The sequence below is a fragment of the Myotis daubentonii genome, chromosome 3 (assembly GCF_963259705.1).
Source record: "Myotis daubentonii chromosome 3, mMyoDau2.1, whole genome shotgun sequence".
In the NCBI taxonomy this organism is placed as follows: domain Eukaryota; kingdom Metazoa; phylum Chordata; class Mammalia; order Chiroptera; family Vespertilionidae; genus Myotis; species Myotis daubentonii.
Genome location: NC_081842.1, coordinates 199,810,424 through 199,829,454, shown reverse-complemented (window position 1 = coordinate 199,829,454; position 19,031 = coordinate 199,810,424). Strand labels below are relative to the sequence as shown.

General features: G+C 61.3%; 1 protein-coding gene across 7 annotated transcripts in view; it reads right to left on the bottom strand.

Moving 5' to 3' along the window:
* The window catches only part of COL16A1 (collagen type XVI alpha 1 chain), a 48,190-nt gene that overhangs the window by 8,457 nt on the left and 20,702 nt on the right, over window positions 1–19,031 (bottom strand). For 4 of the 7 annotated variants that reach the window (XM_059690405.1, XM_059690407.1, XM_059690411.1 and 1 more), the window contains 24 exons: window positions 18,955–18,981; window positions 18,192–18,251; window positions 17,968–18,015; window positions 17,782–17,835; window positions 14,583–14,636; window positions 14,331–14,363; window positions 12,141–12,257; window positions 12,001–12,042; window positions 11,819–11,905; window positions 10,925–10,969; window positions 9,971–10,015; window positions 8,233–8,286; window positions 7,638–7,691; window positions 7,090–7,143; window positions 5,562–5,606; window positions 5,389–5,442; window positions 5,024–5,059; window positions 4,611–4,673; window positions 2,016–2,087; window positions 1,813–1,866; window positions 961–1,005; window positions 762–806; window positions 512–565; window positions 22–75 (listed from right to left, as the gene is read on the bottom strand). In XM_059690405.1, the coding sequence (XP_059546388.1) occupies window positions 22–75; window positions 512–565; window positions 762–806; window positions 961–1,005; window positions 1,813–1,866; window positions 2,016–2,087; window positions 4,611–4,673; window positions 5,024–5,059; window positions 5,389–5,442; window positions 5,562–5,606; window positions 7,090–7,143; window positions 7,638–7,691; window positions 8,233–8,286; window positions 9,971–10,015; window positions 10,925–10,969; window positions 11,819–11,905; window positions 12,001–12,042; window positions 12,141–12,257; window positions 14,331–14,363; window positions 14,583–14,636; window positions 17,782–17,835; window positions 17,968–18,015; window positions 18,192–18,251; window positions 18,955–18,981 (1,296 nt within the window). The remainder of the gene's footprint in view (window positions 1–21; window positions 76–511; window positions 566–761; window positions 807–960; window positions 1,006–1,812; window positions 1,867–2,015; window positions 2,088–4,610; window positions 4,674–5,023; window positions 5,060–5,388; window positions 5,443–5,561; window positions 5,607–7,089; window positions 7,144–7,637; window positions 7,692–8,232; window positions 8,287–9,970; window positions 10,016–10,924; window positions 10,970–11,818; window positions 11,906–12,000; window positions 12,043–12,140; window positions 12,258–14,330; window positions 14,364–14,582; window positions 14,637–17,781; window positions 17,836–17,967; window positions 18,016–18,191; window positions 18,252–18,954; window positions 18,982–19,031) is intronic. The other 3 variants (XM_059690408.1, XM_059690409.1, XM_059690410.1) reach the window with 3 other exon arrangements.

The following is a 19,031-nucleotide window of genomic DNA, read 5'->3' as shown; positions in this document are numbered from 1 at the left end:
GAGACAACCCAGTTAACTCACGGCATGGCCAGGGGGGCCCGGTCTTCCCTGGGGTCCCATGGCACCAGGCTCACCCTGCAGGAGCCAGAAAAAAGAAGAAACGACAGGAACAGAATTACACACACGGGGCTGGTAGGGGGAGAGGGCTGAGCAGAGCAGGTGGAACACCAGTGCTCCCAGGAGCCCAGCTGAGCCCTGGCCTCCAGGCCTAAGCCTTCCAGGGCCGAGGCCCCAGCCCTGCCCGCGAGGATGGTGGAGAGAGACAGCAGAGCCCCAGCCGGAGAAGGCCAAGCCCTGCCCTTTTAGGCTAATGACCCAACAGCCAAAGAAGGGGAACCAGGCGCAACCCTTCAGAGGAGGGAGAAAGTCAAGAGGTGCCGTGTTGGGCCAAACCTCCCCCAGAAAGGGGGGAGAGGAGGCAGCCACGTTGCTGGTGAGCGAAGTGGCCGCGTCCGCATCAGCAGAGCCCAGAGGCTGTCCGAAGGCGGCGTGCATCGATCCCAGCCCTCACCTCAGCTCCAGGCCGGCCACTGCTGCCGGGCGGACCAGGCTTTCCACAGTCGCCCTAAAAGAGAGAGGAGCTCACCAGACCGCCACTTGGCTCCCCCCACAGGAGAGGGATCCACCACAGGCCCCGCTCTGGCCCAGGCCCTCTGACACCCTCAGGCTGGCGGGTGGGAGAAGCCGGGATGGCATCTCGGGCAAGGATCAGCGCTATGTCCACTCTGGCTGGGGCCAGGCTTTACCTGCTCGGCCCTTACCTTTGGTCCCGGGAGGCCAGGATGTCCTGTTTTCCCCTTGAAACCCTAGAAGAAAAGCAGGGAGCTGCCATCCCCGCCTCCACCAGAGGACTCGTCCCATCCTCTTTCCTCAGGTTAACACTCCCCCCCCACACACCAAAGCAGAGCTGCACCGGGTCAGCAGTGCCACCTCCCCGCTCCTCCCTGAAGCTCCACTTACCGGGGGTCCCATGAGTCCAGGTGGGCCAGCGGGACCGGGTTCTCCCTAGGGAGAGAGATGGGGGCATTGAGGCAGGAGCGTTGTCCAGCTTGTACCCAGCTCACTCGCCAAGGTCTTCTCCCTTCTCCAGCCCCTCCCCACCCGCCCCAGGATGGAGGGAAGTCCTCGGCGGCAGAGGGAAGACTAAGCCAGGCTCAGCCTCTGCCTGGCCATGGCCCCTGCATGAACCCGCCCCCTCTCGGGACCTCAGTTTTCCGTCTTTTGGGTACAGACCGGGATCGACCTGGAGGCTCTGCTCATTGCCATGGCTCCAGCCCTTTCAGATTCCCCAGCAAAGTCAAGGAGCTTGCTCAAGTCCTTCCATGCAACCTGGTTCCTCCGTGGGTTAACCCATCCACTCACAGGCTGGGAACCTTGGCGCCAGCCAGTAGGAGTTGTTGACCGGGCCAGAGTCCAGGTCCCTTATGCCACTGTGGTCACTCAGGCCACCCTGCCTGTGCAGGCTCCGAGCTAGACCTGGGGTCCCAGCCGGGGGGCTCTGGACCCCTTGCAACCTATAAAAATAGTGCTGAGGACCTGAGGGTTCTGTGTCTTCGGTTGTCTGAGTTTCTGGATAGGAATTTACTCACTTCCCTGTCCTGACTTTGGGGAGGTTATCTCAGCCAAGCTGGCCACGGCTACCAGGATAAGTGAGACCCAGGGAGGCGGGGTGCAGTGAGAGGCAGACCAAGGGATGGCATGGGCTCCCCCTGACAGAGATGTGTGGGGGGGCCACTTCAGTCCCTTCATCAGGGTTCCCTGGACTTTGGCTCTTGGAGAAGGAAGGGTGCCCTCCCCGGCGCATCATCTCACCCTGAAGCCGGGCTTGCCGTCCTTCCCGTCCAGACCATCCAGGCCGGCAGGGCCCTGGAAACAGGAAACGGGCATTTCTACAGCCTGCCCGGACCCTCCAGCCTCGCCGCCCTCACCCAGCTCCCAGCCCTACCAAACACACGCGCACCCCCGTGCACACGCACACAACCCACGCCTGTCAGGCTAAGCGGGCACGCACTCACCTGGATCCCGGGAGGCCCTGGTGGCCCAGGGGGGCCAGGCATGCCTGATGGGCCTCGCATCCCTTCGCTGCCCTGGAAACAAAGTCAGCAGAGCCTCATCCCAGGCTGGAGACAAGGCCCTGGGCCACATGCTCGGGGACTACTGGAGGCCAGGACAGCTGGCTTCTAAGCCAGCTCTGCTCTGGACCAAGTGGATACACTCCACACAGCACTCCCCCAGGAGGATCTGTCTCATCTGCAGAGCATTCCTCGCTGCTCCATGGAAGGGACAGAGCCCGCGAAGGCTAGCGTCTTCTCCAAGGTTGACCAGGGGCTGGCATGGTGGGTGCTCAGTAGCATGTGCTGACTGAGGCGCTCAGTTCGCATCAGTCCCAACGAGGCACCAAGCACTACTCAGCCTCTGATTCTCCCCGGTGAGCAAGGGGTGGCCCCTGTCCTCCGGGAGCTCACAGTCCAGTGAGGGTCACAGGTTCACAATCAGAGCAACGCAACAGTCCACACGCTCTGTGGGGAAAGGGGCCATAGGGGCTCAGAAGAGGGAGGGGCTCACTCCGGCCCGGGTGAGTCACAGAAGTGTCACCAGATGCTGACTCTGCCTGGTGTCTGAGGCCTGGCGGGAGGCGGAGGAGGAAAGGGTATGTCGATGGGAGCTTCAGAGAAGCAGAAGGAAGGATTTGGAAGTGGGTGCACGCCTGGCCTAGCCAAGGGTGTCTGGGGAGCCCGTGTGAGGGGTGGAGGAGGAGGCTGGGGAAGTTAGAGCCTGGTGGCCGTGCTCCACATTATTAAAAAGACCCATGATTTCCGTGGAGCTCCAGTCGCGCAATCGGTTAGCGTGCGGTACTTATAAAAAGACCCGTGATTTCCAAACGGCGCTTCTCAGAGTCCTGGGGGTTCCTGGAGGGCCTCGGAGCTAAGGGCACAAAGCGGGGGGGCCCAGAGGGTGGGATTCCAGGACCCCCTTCCCTTGCCTTCGCCAGAGAAGCTCCACTTGAATCTGTTTTATAGATCAAGGGTCCACATGAGCTTCTATGTGATGACAAGGCTCTAGACAGCGGTTCTCAACCTGTGGGTCGCGACCCCCTTGGCGGTCGAACGACCCTTTCACAGGGGTCGCCTAAGACCAACCTGCATAGCAGATATTTACATGACGATTCATAACAGTAGCAACATGACAGTTATGAAGTAGCAACAAAAGTAATTTTATGGTTGGGTCACAACATGAGGAGCTGTACTTAAAGGGCCAGAAGGTTGAGAACCACTGCACTAGGACTACAAAATAAAGTGAAAACCGCTGCTACAGGCCCTGGGGAGCCATTGAAGTTTCAAAATAGGGGAGTGATGACAACAGACCATTTGAATTAGAGTGTTTACAGGAGAAGGGGCCAGACAGGCATCTTGGTGAGGAGGGCTGCTGCACCCCCAGCGGGGAGAGGGTGGCTGCCCTGGAGCAGTGGCTATGGGGGTGGCCAAGGGGAAGGAATGCAGTTAGAAACCCCTGGGGTGGGGTGAGGTGGAGGGAGAAGAGCTCTGGGTGGCAGTGCAATGCCACCACCCACCAGGAGGGGTCAGCACAGCCCCAGAAAAATGTCCGCTCCACGGGGACTCGGGAATGGAACCCCTGGCCAGGGGTCTGGGATTGTCCGCAATGACCATCCGAAGGCTAGCAGGCAGCCCGGGAACAGAGGCAGCACAGAGGGCTCCGGCAGTGGCTGCCAATCAGGTCCCTCAGAAGGGAGGGAGGTGGCCCCACCACGGCCTTGCCCATGCTGGTGGGCCCTGGTTCTGGGAAGCAGCCTGGGGGCTCTCTGGGCCGGGAGGGAAGCCTCAGCTTTGCCTCTAATCTGCTGCGTGCCCCTGGCCTGCCCTGGCCTCTCTGGGCCCCATTTCTTTACCCGGACAGCGAGTAGAGCAAGGGAGCCCGCTGTAAGTCATCCCAGCTGTGCTGTGTGGGCTCCCCCTGCCCCGAGCGCTCGGTCAATGCTGGGCTCTTACACCTCCAGCTGTCACATCTCAGCCTCCCAGACCAGGGCAGTTTAGCAAGCCAAACCCGGGGCGGCCAGCGTGGGGCTCCCCCATGGCTGCCCCTTCCCACCCTTGTCACCAAGTCACACTGCGCCTTTGGCACCAACACCTCCAGGTGAGTTTCTTCCTGCTGGTGTCAGGCCCAGAAGGAAAGTGCCGGGAGCGCCCCCTGCTGTGGGCGCTGGGGCTCCCAGCGCCAGCACACTTCCTCCTTCCCCCAACTCCTCCCCCTCGCAGGAGACCAAACTGGCCTAGGCCATCCAGTCACACCCTAGTCACCCCCCTCTCACTGTACCTCTCTGCCTTCTCCCCACCCACCCTCTCCCATCAGGCAGAGACCTCCTGCAGAGGCTGGCGGGTGTACTGGCCCATCCTAGGAGCCCACTGGTTTGCCCGGGGCCTTGTTGCTAGAATGGCCCTGTTGCTAGGGCCGTCCTGGAGGTCCTTCCCCCACCCCGGATGTAATGGAGGCGGTTCTTGAATCCCCAAAGGTTTGATGCTGGGGGTGAAACGGGGGTGTGGGAGCTGAACGACTCGGATCTGTGACTGTGGCCAACTTGGGGTCCAGCTCACCTTTTCAGCTTGGGGGCCGGGTGGGCCAGGCGCTCCTGCTTTGCCGGGGAATCCAGGGGGACCCTATATCAACAAAGGAGCAGATTGGAATGAATGTGGGCTGGAGGGGGAGCTCCCTCCTTCTTCCTGCTGCGTGTGCCCCACTGTTGTAGATGCTTTCTAGAAACACCACCCAGGAGCTTTGGGTCCGGCCGGCCTGCTGGGCTGGGGCCCACCCAGGAGGCCCTGATCTCCAGGTCGAGGCTCCTGGAATCAGGCCTGGCCACCCAGGCTGCCTCCCCCCGCCGCCCCCCCCCCCCGATCCCGGGGCCTCTTCCCTCCCCTCCACAGGCCCATCCAGCCGAGCCTGGCCGGTCAGCCTGCCCTTCCAGATGGAATCACATCAGACAGAGCTGCTTCACATCCTCACTCACCGGCGGCCCGGGAAAGCCCGGCTGGCCTTGAAACCCCTGTGGGAAGAAGCAAGGGACAGTTTGCTGGGCTGCCCTTCTCTCCCACCTGGCCACTAGGTGGAAAGAGTGACAGGGAGATGTTGCTTCTAGACATGGGCCTTGCCCTCCACTCTGCCCAAGATGGCCAGCAGGCGAGGCTCTGGGCATGAGGTGGGAGGTGACAGCTCCAGATGGATGGGGGCTGGGAGGCTACAGCTGGTCACCCCTCCACACATGAAGGTGACCACCAAGGAGAGGACCCAGCCTCTGCCCTGCCCTGCCCCCCACCCCCACCTCAGCCCTCCACTGTGGTCAGAATGGCTAGCCGGGCCCTAGTTGCCACTCACCTGGTCGCCCTTCTCACCGGAGCTCCCTTGGGGTCCTCGCTCTCCTCGGGGACCCTGTCACCACAGAGAACAATGCAGATGGAACTCAATCTTCCTGCCCCCAGACCCCAGGGCAGGACCAGGCCTAGGCCCTGATCCCCGGGTCCACATCTCCCCGCCCCTCCCTTACTCACCGCTGGGCCTGGGGGACCTGGGAGGCCTTCAGATCCTGGTGGGCCCTGGGGACACAAAGGAGTAAAATCAGTCCCTCTGACGGGAGGAGGTGGGCAATCGGGACGGGCAGGGGATGTGGTGGGAGGCCCTCTGAGCCAACAGGATTCTCCCCCCAACCCCCCCACACCCCCCCACACCCCCTCCCCTCCACCCCGGGTCTGCTCAGGCTTCCCCTCTTGCCTGAGCTACTGGACTAGCTCTTAACCAGCCCTGCCCCCCACTTGGCTCACAGCCGGCGACTGGCTGCCATCCCCTCCAGCCCGGCTGGGGTTAGAACACTCTCTTGCTTCAAAACCTTGCCTGGCTCCCCTCCGCCAACTGAAGGAGAGCACAGTTTCCACCAACACCGTTTGGAGGCCGTCTGGGACCTGGTACCCACCACCTCTCCCTTTCTCATCTCCCGCCCTGCTGGGTCAGCCCGCTGTTCCCTGAACACACTGCCCATCTACACCCTGGGCCTCTGCACACCGCACCCACTACCCACAATGCCCTCCGTTCCCGGACCCCCTCCAGGCCTCTCAAATCATTAGATCATTAAATGGCGCAAAGCTGTCCCTTCAGTGCTCCCAGCCCCGGCCTCTCCCTCCGGGATTCCCCAGGACAGAAACCTCGTGACCCTCCCCCACTTCATTCAGGGCTGAGCTCAAAGGCCACCTCCTCAGAGAGGCCTCCCTGACCGTCCCCGTTAACAGCGCTCTGCACGCCACTCCAGCCCTCACCCGCTTTCTCCATCAGATCTCTCATGATGCGTATGTGTTTGTCTAGTCCTCTATTATCTGCCTCCCCCCGCCCCCCGGAATGTGAGCCCTATGAAGTCAGGGGACAAAACTGGCTGTTTCATTCACCACAGCATCTTCAGGGCCTGGCGCCCAGCAGGCCCACAAGTTCTTGAATAAATGCACAGCGCGGTGGGCGGCTGCACCCACCGGGGCCTCGCTGACATGTGTGAGGTTCGAATGCAGGCTGCACCCTAACTCACTAACTAGCTGCGGGACCCTGGTGAGCCACACCACCTGGCCAGCCTCAGCGTCCTCATCTGACAGCAGCCCGGCTCCTGCACTCAGCCAGGGCCTGGCTCTGCAGAGGGTGGCTCCGGGCTGTGGTAGGGGGCGGGGACCGACCAGGGGGCTGAGCTGGGTCTAGATCCCAGCCTGGGCCTCCCAGGCCGCCCCGGTAAGCCTGCCTCTGCTGGATGCGGGTGGGAGGCATCTCCTGTCAGCTGACTCCCGGTGCCCCTCCCCTGGGCAGGCGGCCATTGGCTCCATGAACCCTGCTGGCATTCTCCTCCCAGCTCTGGCCTCCTCAGCCACCAGCCTGTGCTGACTGCTTGAGATGCAGCTGGAGTGACTCAGGGGACAGGGAAGCAGGGGTCAGCCCTGCCCCCCAGGCTTCTGGGAAAATCTCTGGTGGCGGCAGTGGAGGCAGGGCCAGGGCCGGCGCTCTGAAGCCCTGCTCCCGCCCCCGCGCTGAGCTGCGACTCAGACTCACCGATTCTCCCTTCTCTCCCGAGGGTCCAGCGTAGCCCCGCTCTCCCTTGATGCCCTGACAAGCGAGCAGAGAGAGAGGAATTAGCCCCGCGGCCTGCCGTCACCGCACTAATGCGAGGGGCGGAGACCGCAGCTGGTACACAGACGCGGGGGAGGAGAGGTGGGCTGCGGGGGTGGCCCTCGGTGGAAAGGGGGGACAGGCCCACCCAGTGGGCTCCGGTATGGGGTGGCGGCTCCGTGCTGACCCTCCAATTATCTCAACACCCCACCCCAGGAGCAGATCTGTCTGGCCGGGTCTCGGCCTCTCGGGGTCCTCCGAGAGCCTGGATGTGCAGTGACTGCAGCGGGTCCCCAAAGGGAAGGGAAGGGAAGGGACAAGCCTACACCCCGGGGCTTCCAGCAGCGGCTGTGCCTGGATGGCCGGGCAGAGCACGGGCTGCAGTGCTGGGGAAGGAAGGAGCCTGCTCCGCGGAGGGAGGTCCCGCACGTCCTGTCCTGACCACCCCTCCCAGGCCCCGGTACCCCCAGAGCCAGCGCCCCCTTACTCACAGGCAGCCCCGGCGGGCCCATGGCACCTGGGTAGCCAGGTTGCCCTGGAGGACCCTGCAAAGAAAGGTCGACATAATCAGCCCCTAACGTGTCTGCTCCCCCTTCCTGGGCTGAAGGGTGGCCAGAGCCAGAAGCCCCGGAGCTGCCACCCGGCAGGCACCCACCCCAGCACAGCAGCCACAGGGGCCGGGTCCCCCCCTGGGTCCCCCCTTCTCCCCCCGCCACCCCCCACGCAGGGGCTCTAGGTCTCAACTTCCACTGAGACGCTGGGAGGGGCCCAGGGCAGGGGCTGATGAGGACCCGGGAGGGGGAGCAGAGGGACCTGCTGTAGGAAGAGGTGGGGAGAAGAGCCCCCAGGGACGTTGGTAGGGGACAGGGGTGTTTGCCCCTTACAGGGAGCTGGGCGCCTGCAGATGGGCCTCCTTTCATCCTGAGGGGGTGTGAAGACCCCACCCCGAGGTGATCGGGGCTGAGGGGCAGAGAGCTTCAAAAGTAGGGCGCCCCCCCTCCCATCTCCCGCACGGCAGCCATCCTGGGCCCTGAGCTGTCTTCCCGGGGCTTCTCGTCTACCTCAGGCCCCTGCGGCTCCTCTTACCAGTTCCCCCTTCTCTCCCGTCAGGCCCCTGAGGCCTCGCTCTCCTTGGAGACCCTTGGAGAGAAAAATCATGAGAAACTGCAGGGGAGGGCATTCCCGCCCAGCCCCTAACTCCTGCCCCCACCCCACGTCCTCTGTCTCTGTTCCAGGCAAGGTGGGGAGGGGGGGCTGCTGGTGGCCCCTAGGGTCCCAGCAAGGCGCCCATAGGGCGTGTGCCCCAGAAGGGTAACTGTCAGAGATATAAACTCCCATAGATGGGTGCCTCTCAGAAGCACACCCCCCAAGACAGGTAACTACAGTGATATGTCCCCCAAATTGGCGGATCCCACAGGGTGCCTCCCGGGCAGGTGACTGTCATTGGTGTGCCCTATTGTAGTAACTGTCTGGGGTGTACCTTTAGGAGGGTGACATGTGTGTTCTTTCCCTGTGACAACTGTCTGGAGAGGTGTCCCTAGTGTGATGCTCCCACTAAAATGTCCCACCAGGTACCCAACACTTACCTGTCCAAGTCCCCCTTCCCCCAGTCAAAATCACCCTCTTTTAGGGACCCGGGGAGAGATGCGGGAGGCTCCCGCCAGAGCATTCCCTGTCACTTTTCAGGGTGGAGAGGGATCTCAATGCCCATCAAAGCCAGAGCGCCCCTCTCCCACTCCTCACTCTGCCCTTGATACGTTCACCTCACCATCAAGGGGCCATGTCGGCCCCTTCTCCCTCATGCCCGCAAGAGACGGCGCCCAAACCTTTCCACAACACAAGACAGATGGCTAGACGGACAGATGGCCCCTTCACCCAAGCAAGCAGAAACAGACAAGGTCCGGCCGGGATGAGGGCGCGGGGACAGATGGAACTGCGGCCAGGGGGGCCCCTGCTCCCCGGGCCCTCGTCACCAGGCCTGGGAGGAGAGGAGCCAGACCCCGGGAACACGCAATCTGACAAACAAAGGGTTAGTGTCCACGACCCAGGAGGGAGCAACAGCGAGGATGGGGATGACGGAAACACACCGTGATGATGATGAAGGCAGAGCAATTAACGACACCTGGCAGAAGGCGCCGGCTAAGAGGCCGGGAACAGAGGGGCAGGGCCCCCCGACACTCAGGAACCCAACTGGCTGGCATCCCGTGTCCAGCCTCGGAGCAGGCTGGCACTGGAGCCAAGAAAGAGGAAAGGAAGGGAAGGAAGCTGAGAGTTTCCTCCAGGACGATGGGAATGATGCAGGCATCCTCGCCTTCCGGCTCCCGCGGGCCAGCCTGGCCAGGCAGCAGGGCAGCAAACCTAGGCCAGCCTGCAATGTGAAGCCCTAAAGCTTTGGCATCTCTGCCGGGCGCAGTGCCAGGTGCCTGGCAGGGCCCCAAGAACGACTTTCAGCAAATCTTTAGTCAACACCAAAGGTGGGAGAAGCGGGAGGCAGAAATGAGAAGGGAGGATTGAAGAGGCCCTTAGAGGCACCAGCGTAAGCTAAGAAGGTGAAATAGCCCCGGAGGACTTAGGGGGGGCGAGGTGCGGTTGTGGCAGAGAAAGCAGGAGCGGTGGGAGAAGGGAAAATGAGAGGAAGGCAGAGACTATGAGGACGTCCAAGCTGCCGGGGCCTTAGGAACCTGTGTCGTTAGCTACCATGCCTGCAGGCGGACAACGCAAACACGGAGGATGGAGGTGAGGGTGTGACGGCAAAGGAGACAGCAAAAGCCACAGAGACCTGGTTGGCGGGGGGAAGGGAGGTCGAGCAGCGCTAGGTTCTTACAGGCAATCCGGGGGAGCCAACGGCACCAGGAAAACCTGGGGGGCCCTGGTGGGAGAAACAGGCAGGTCACATCTCACAAGCACAGCCTCCCCGGGGCAGTCTGGGGGTGAGGGGTCGTGGGAGAGGTCACGGGAATATTGCAAGGCAGCTGGAGAAGAGGCTCCCTGGAAGGCTTGGCCCAGAGACACGTGCTCCTCCCCTTGGCTCCAGGAGGAATGGCTCTGCCATCAGCAGAGACACGGAACAGTCCCCAGCGTCAGCAGCCCTTCCCGAGGCTCCCTGCGTCTAACTGAGCCCCCTTGCTGGAGTGGAAGCCCCTCACGCCTGCTACCTGACCTCCACAGGCTCTCAGATGGAAGGCTCCTGGTTCTAACATAGCTCCCACCAGCCATTTTTTATTTTCTCCAAAGAAAGCATTTTCAGTTCTTCCCGTCTTTTCTGGTCACTTCTATGTTCCTGCCTTATCAACACCACAGAGGACTCCGAGGAGGAGGCCCCCGGCCTGGCCTTTCTTTGTAGACTTGTCCTTGCGATGGCCCCACAGAGCAGTGGAGGGCAGCTCCATCGCAGCCCTGGCCCCTGGGGGCCTGGTGTCACAGGGGCACAGAGATCTAGGCTGGTCGCCACGTGCTTTCCTGGCCACCGAGACCACGAGCCAGAAGCCTAAGCCCCCTGCCCCGTGCAGCCTGGGTCCCTGGTGCAAGACACAGCGGGTCAGGGGCGGGGAAACACGGATGCGCCCCAGGGCCTCCTCCAAGCAGGACCACAGGCACAGCCGGCCCATTCCCAGGGCCTCGGTGGTGGGAGTCCTCAGTGCCCACAGATGCTCCGACAAAGAAAGGAGCAGGCAGTGGAGGTTTCCTCGGTCTGCTCTGCCCAGCTTCCTGGAGACCAGGCAGCACTAGGACCCCTCTGAGAGAGCGTCAATCAAGCCAGGAAACCACAGATACTCACAACGGGGCCTGGAGGACCTGGGGAGCCCCTCACGCCGGGTGGACCCTGCAAAGGAAGCCAAGAGAAATGGATAGAGAGGCTCAGGCCCCACCGGGTCTCAGCGCCTTCCTCCTGGCTCACCACAGCCAGAGTCTCCAGGCAGCTGATGTCAAAGCTGATGTTAAACTTCTCATTCAGTTCATTCAATCATCCAACGAACATTTATTGAGCAGCTACTATGTACCAGGCATTAGTCCAGGTGCTGGGGGCACGGCAAGAAACAAAACACCAAACTCTGAGCCTCGCGGCGCTTACACCCTAGGGGAGCAGTGGACGGTGATAAATGCCGCAGGACAGGGGCTGTCACGTAGTTGGTGCTCAGTAGGTACCTGTGCGACGTTCTTATATGAAATAAATACATGGTATGTCAGACAGGGATGAGTGTGGTGAGACGAAAGCAGCTAGGGCCTGGCCACTGTGGCTGAATGGTGAGAGCATTGGCCAGGGCACCGCAGGGTCACAGGTTCAATTCCCGGCCCTGGCCGGGGCATGTGCGGAAGTAACCAATCGATGTGTCTTTCGCATCGTGTTTCTCTAACTCCCTCCCTTCCACTCTCTCTAAAAAATCAAAGAAAAAAAAAATCCTCCGGTGAGGATTCACAACCACAACAAAAGCAGCGACCAGGCCGGGGAGGGAGGGTGTCGCACGGATCAAGAGCAGAGAGGAGGCCAGTGTGTGAGGAGAGCAGATGAGATGGGGCAATAGGGCGCCAGCCGACCGAAAGCCCCGGAGCCCTGGAAGGACTCCCGGGAGATAGGGAGCCACCGGAGGGCCCAGGAAGACATCTGGCCCGAGTGAGACGGCCCTCGGGAACGAAGGGCCACTGCGCAGGAGGGCCCAGGCCCTGGCCTTACCTCTTCTCCTCTCTGGCCTGGCAGCCCCGGAGGACCGGGTAGGCCAGGGCTCCCAGCACAGCCCGGGTCTCCCTCGCTGTTGTCTCCCTGGAGTGGACGGAGTTGGTGGGAGTGAGCAGTCGGCTGCTTTGCTCCCGGTGGGGCTCAGGGCAGGGGGTGAAGGGAAGGCGAGGGCCACTCACCCGGGCCTCCTCCGCTCTGGGACGCTCCCGCTCTGTGAAGCACTGGGGAGGGGGGGGGACGGACGGACAGAGGGGCTCTGTCAGGTAAGGCCACTGGGAGCCCTCCCTACACCAAGGCCGCCCCAAGCCCAGCCTCCTACCCGGGCGCAGTTGTCAAAACCCGGCACACCGGGGATGCCCTGGTCTCCCTTCTCGCCTTTCTGCAGGAGGGCCGCTGGGCGGGCCTTCTGCCCCTGGACACAGTCCCCACAGATGCTCTAGGAGGGAAAGGAGAGGGCAGAGGGCAAGGGGCAGGGGTCTGAGTGGCCGGGAAGGGCCAGGTGGAGAGCCCCCGTCACCTGCCTGGCAGGCAGTCCTCCACCCACACTCCTCCCAGTCACACCCCTGCGGCAGCGTTGCTCCATCCTTAGGAGACCCAATCCCAACACCGGCTTTGCGTTTCCTGCAGGAAGAAGCTCTGGTGGGGGCCCCCCGCCAAAGCCACTTTCCAGACAGGCGTGTGGGGGGAGGCAGAGCGGCCCACAGAGGCACCATCTGTCCCGGCTGTTCCGGCAACCTGCGCCCGCTGTGAGGACACGCCACGAGGACCTGGGCTGCAAAGGCCGGTTCCGTACAGCTTCTCCAGGAGCAAGGGGAGCAGCTGCAGGAGCAGCCAGGCCTTTGCAGACGCCTGGGAGGGAGCCCGCCCCCCGGCCCCGCCGATCCCAGCTGCCGGACTCCCAGTTCGCTGGGCCTGCCGGTCTTTCCGACCCGCAGGTGCTCCTCTCACCTGGCCTTTAACCTCTTTGGGTCACAAAGCCCTCTGGGAGTTTGATGGAAGCTGTGAGTCCTCGTCCCAGAAAAAGCAAACCCACGAGTGGAAAGTGGACTACAGTCTCAGAGGACTGGGGGCCCGGCATCCATGCATGGCCTGGTGGGGTGTCCGTGGACCCCCAGGCAGGGCCCCTGCTCCACCTTCACTGCACTGCAAAGCCCCGTGAAAACGGTTGTGTTTACTCAGCACCCAGGCGCCAGTCATCGTAATGGCCTGTGCACTTATCACACTCCGTCCTGGCAGCACCAGGAGGCAGGTCATCTTATAAGCACGTGGAGATAAGGGAGCCGACACCCGGAGAGACAGTGTGACATGTCCACGGCGGAGGGAGCCTGGACGAAGCCCTGCTCTATCTGAGGCCAGAGCTGGTGCTAGGGCCACACAGGCCCAGGCTTCCTCTGGGTTGTGCGTGCGTGTGGGGGGGCTCCTGGTCAGCACCCTGGGTGCCATCTGACACCTCTCCAGACAGCTGCTTAGCGCCCCCTGCAGAGCACTTGGTTGAGAAGCTATCAGATGAAATGTTACACAGAGAAATGCTAAATCCTGCAGGAGTTGCACAGTCATGTGCCCGGGACAGGACTTGGGGGGACCCAACTGCCGGAAGCCTGGGGGAGAAGCTGCAGTTTCACTACCACCACCCCACTCTGATCCACGGCATAACTGTGCCAGGAGGGTACCCTGGCCTCAGGCTGCTTCCGGAGACATCTCGGCTAGAGCCGGGTGGGGTCCGGCGTCCTGGTTAGGATCCAGGGATGTCCAGGGCACCGACTAGCCAGTGCTGGAAGGGGGTGGCCAGGACAGCGCACTCTGCTGGCCAAAGCTTGGGAGGGACCCCTGAGGATGCCAAGCTGGAGGAGAGAACAGCTCAGATCTCCTGAGGTGACTGAGCAAGGAAGGGCTGTGCCACGCTCGGTTCCCAAGGGAATCGCTGCCCAGCTTGAGAGGCCAGACCAAGCCACAGCCCTCGGGTGTGATCGTGACCGTGTCTGCAGGCCCTGGCACAGGCCGACTCTCCTCCTAGGCCCGAGTCCCCTTGCGCCACTAGACTTGCTTCTCGAATCCCATCTCCTTCCTGGATTCTTTCTGAATTGACCAGAGAGAGGGTGCCGAAGCCTTCTTCCAGGCCCCAGCCCCGTCTGACCATAGAACGTAACCTCGGCGGGCAGGCCTGAGAGTCTCACCAGTGCCCTGCCACCCCCTCCCACCCCCGCTGGCCGCACTCTGCTCTGCATGCTGCTGGGCCCTGCCCTACCAGGGGGGTACAGGGCCTCGCTGGCAGCAGCTCTGTGGTGGGAACTGCCAACAGCATCCACAAGATGGGTACCTTCTCAGGGTTCCTTCAGTCATTCGGCAGGTACTGACTTAGGGGCTATGAGGAGCCGGGCACGCGCTGAGCCCTTTTAGACATTCTGGGAGCCCTCCCCCACACACACACACATACTGCCCACAAACAGCCCCATCTGCAGCGCCCTCTGCCACCCCCTCCAGTCCCTACTCCTCCCACTTATCCTCTTACCTGCAGGAGGTGCTGTTCAATGGGTAAGGATCCCTGCAGGAGACAGACACGAGGGCTCAGGCGGGGAGGGGAAGGGGAAGGAGTCTTAAGGCATCAGGTAGAGCCTCGGCCTCGGGAAGCCACGTGCCAACCAGGCTTCTCCCAGAGGGAGAGAAGAGAGCCCCCCACTGCAGCTCAGGGACCCGGCCTGGCAAGCTCGGCCCTGGCAAGGGCAGGGAGGCGGCTGGACAGCGAGTCCTGGCCAGTACCTACCAGCTCCGCGGTGAGCCCCGGCTGTCCTGGCAAACCGTTGTTTCCAGGGATGCCCTGCAGCCAAGGAGAGACACCAGTGAGTGGGCTCCGCTCCCTGCGTCATTCCCACCATCCCCCCTGCCGCTGCCCTCACCCTGCAGAGCTGAGCCTGTAGTCTTAGCTCAAAACCCCCAGACCAGTGTGTAGGGAAAGCTGAGGAGGCCCAGCGGGGTGACCCCCAAACCAGTCCGACAGTCTGCTTTTCCCCGCACGTTACAGGAAGTCAGAATTGAGGCAGAGGGTGGTCTATATAGCAAGGAACTACTGGTTCTTTCTGTGCTAAGTCCTTTCCTACATCCTTCTCATTGAATCATCACAATTCTCTTGAACTAGGTGTTGTCGCCATCTTAAAGCCAGAAAAGGGAATTCAGAGAGGAACTGCTAAGGCCACAGGACAAGCGAGGCACGGAGGGGAGACTCCGAGGAGGACGCTGGCCTAGCTCCTCTCTCCGCCACTATTTCGGCACAATCCCCAAAGGACACTCCCCAGAACACGCACCACCAGGTGAGACTGGGGAGCAGACCCAGCCGGGCACCAATCCCCACCCCCTGGGTAACTTTGGCAGGTTACTTGGGGGGGGGGGGGAACGCGGAGATCTCTGTGCCTCAGTTTCCTTATCTGTAAAACCGGGTTAGTTTCCGGTGAGGCTTAAAGGAGACCACAGCTGTAAGGAGTTTAGTACAGAGCCTGGCACGCAGGATGCTCCTGTGAAATGTTTGCCAAGCAAACTCTGTTCCCCTCACAGACTCACAATGAGCATCTGCATGTTAAACACTCCTTGGAGGCAGGGAGTACGTTCCCCTTTAAGTCCCCAGTGCCCGCCACGGAGGAGGCGTGCATTAAACACCCATCGCATGAACGCACTGCTGCTCCCCCTGCTCCCCCCAAACAGGGTTTCCTTGGCCGCCTGAGAGTTGGCCTCCCTCAAGTCCCAGCTCCCAGCAATAGGACATGCCACCTTCTCCCACCAGCCACCGTATTTCAGGCCAGGTTCCCCCTCTTGCACCGCCACACGTCATGGCTCTGCCCTCCTCATTCTGTCTCCTTAATGGATGAATGGGGCAACATGCTTAGAACAGCGCCCTGGGAAAGGGAAGACACCTTGCACGTGTTCATTATAATCATGCCCTGAATTATTACTCACCCCATGCTCCTCTCTCCATTGCCCAAGTATTAGCTCAAGCCTGATTTTTTGTGATTTTCTCTTCCTGCCCTCCCAGAATTTAAACATCCACCTGTCGATGTGAGCAGCTCTCCCCTAGCTGTCTAGCCTTGGGCACATCTCCTAACCCTGGTGCCTCAGCTTCCTCTCCTGTGAAATGGAGGCAGATGACATGATAGAACCACGCATGGGCCCTGGACAGTAAGTGCCGTATATTTCTGAGCCTGTTTCTGCGCCTGAGGAGGAGCTGTAGGAGACGACCTGGCGAGCAGGACCTGCGCCCTGCCTGGCACAGGGCAGGTGCCCGTCATGGGCTCAGCGGCGCCTCCAGCACTGGCGCTGGAGGAAGACCCGGTGCCCGGAACCAGGCTGGGCAGTCCCTTTTCTGCCTCATCCCCCAGCACGTCTTGGCAGGGTTGACACTGCAGCAGCGTGAGCTTGTTCAGGAATCACTTTGAAATGACTGCGCTTCCCCAAGCCCCCTGCAAGCCCCCTGCAGGCAGATGCCCGCTTCCTGGCAGGGGTGAAGCAGGAAGCCAGGCACTTGGTAAATGTGTGGCTGCCCCAGGAGGGCGGACCAGAGGTGGCTCTACTTCAGCCTCTGGGAGAGAGCTGTGATCCCAGGGGAGACTCCCACCCGCAGTGTGTGTGTGTGTGTGTGTGTGTGTGTGTGTGTGTGTGTAAAATCTCAAAATCGCCAGGGCGTGGGGAGTACATCGTTTATACAACATTCCATGTGATTCTGCTCTGCTTCAGGCGAGAATCGCTTTCTTTTTTTTTTTCTTTTTTTTTTTTTTTCAGGAGCTGAGAGCCAAGCATGCAGCAGCCACTGTCTGTGCCTCCTAGGAGCTCCCCCAATGCGGCCTGGTGTGCAAACCACCGGGGAGCTGTCCTGAAGGGCAGCACAGAGGGAAGAAAGTGCTCTGCACCGGGAAGCTCAGGCCAGGCCGCCCACGCCAGCCGGTGACCTCAGCCAAGATGCCTCACTGCTCAGGGTCTCATGCGCCCAGCGGTGACATAGGGATAACACCACTTCCTACTGGGGCTGATGTAAGGCTCCAATGAGTGAGAGAATGGATGCAAAATAATAGTAGTTGTTGGTGTGATGATGGCGAATGCCTTCTAAGCATCTACTATGTGCCAGGCATGGTTCTATACATTTTGCATGCATATTGTTTAACATTCACAATAGCCCATGAGGTACATGCTGTAATTATCTCCGCTTAACAGAAGGAGGACTGGAGACACAGAGAGGGTGGGTAACTTGACCGGCATCACACAGCTAGCACATGGCAGAGCTGGGATTCAAAGTCAGGCTGCCAGGCTCTGGAATGAACACTCTCATCTCAGCTGGGCGGGGATCTCCACGCCAACTGCACTCCCCTTACGATCCCTGGCCTCCTCGCCAGAGGGGCCCATCCCACCTCAGGCCTCTGCACCTGCTGCTTTCTCTGTCAGGAACACTCTCCCTTCACAGGCTCATTCCTCGTTTCCTTTACCTCTTTGTTCAAATGTCACCTTCTGTTCAGCGTTCCCCCCAAATCTCTTCCCTGCCCGCCTCCCGTTTTCTATCCCCACTCTGTGTTTATTTTCCTCCTAGCACAGGTCCCCTTCTCACACACTGTATTTTATTTATTTATTTGCTCATCGCCTGTGCCTCCTACTAGAATGCAGGCTCCAAGAGGACAGGGCTTTTCATTTTTGTCCACTGTTTTATCGCCAACCTAACAACAAACGAACGCAGTCCCTGGAGAAGGGCAGGTGTGCAAAACACAGGTGCAGCCCTGCACCAGGGTAAAAAATTTTATCTGACCCAGATTCTGGGTTCCTGGCAGCTGAGCCTGGCACGGGTGTCAGTAGGGTGCCTGGGCTAGCTCACAGCAGGACATGCCCTCCACGCCACTCTGGGAGCAGAAGCACAGAGGAGGGAGAGATGGCAGGTGTGTGTGCAGGGCAGGGAAGCCTCCCAAACTCATTCTCTTCTCCCCCCCATTTACCTGCAGCCCAGGCATTCCAGGGGGGCCTGGTGGTCCGGGAACACCTGGGGGACCCTGAGGGAGAGAAGACATAATCAGACCCGGAAGAAAGCCCTGCCCCATTGCTGGGGGGCAGTGAGGCGAGGGTGGGCAAGCCGAGGGCGCTGGCGGACAAGAGGAGAAACAGAGGAGACAAGCAACACACACCTGCGGGCCCGGCTGCCAGGAGCTGCCCATCCAAAGTCCCGGAGCACCCTGGGTGGGAGTGGGGGGTCGCAAAAGAAGGGGAGAGGTTACAGGCAACGTCCACACCAAGCGCAGGGCTGCGTGGGGAGGCAGCTGGCGGGGCACAAAGCCCTGTGGGGCCCTTGCGTGTTGGGCTGGGGAAGCGGGGCCTCTCCCGGCCGGGGGAGACTCTCAGCACCACTCACCGGCATGCCCGAGAAGACCGGGTCTCCCCGCGAGGGACAGGAGCACTCCCCGGGCTCACCCTGGAAAGACAGGAGCCTTTGTCAGAGGAGGGCCAGGACGGAGGGCCTCCTGGAAACTGCCGTCTGGGAGGCGGCACAGGCTCTCGGGATGGAGAGGCCAGGGTTTCAATCTGGAATCTGTCTCTTGAGCACTGGACAGTCTGTTTGACCACACGAAACCTCAGTCTCCTCATCTGTGAGGTGGGACGATAATACCAACTGCATAGGCTGCCATGAGGATGGGGGGGATTTGAGGATGCAGAGGTCCTGCCCCATGGCAAGCTCAGCAAACACGGGCTGCTGCCATTCCTGTGTTTTCCGTTTCACCGCTGTCTGCCACAGCCTCGGTATTCTCGCCTCCAACGGTCGCAGCCTGACCCGGCTGCAGCCCCGCTCCTGCTGGCCCAGCCTGGCTCAGGTGCCCTTCTCTCCTGCTCCCTGACATCTCTGCTCTGACCACGCCCATTTGAAAATGCAGCTGCCCACTGCTGGGGGGCAGGGTCTTGGAGCTCTCTGGGTCTCCTGGGATCCTGGTTGAGGCCTGGGTCAGCAACCAGGTAAAGTGGGGAGCACTTGGGCCTCGGCTCCCTGGGACCAGGGAGCTGGTGGAAGGCAAGGAGACCAGGTGGCTGCCATTCTGCAGGCCAGGGCCACTGGCATGTACGCAGGTTCGCTTCGTGGCTGGACTAGAGGGGCTGCATTTCCCCAGAGTGATGGGACTCACCTTCTCCCCCTGAGGCCCTTTTTCACCCTGCAGGGAAGAAGCACAGAACAATGAGTAGATCAGGGTGCGGAGGCAGG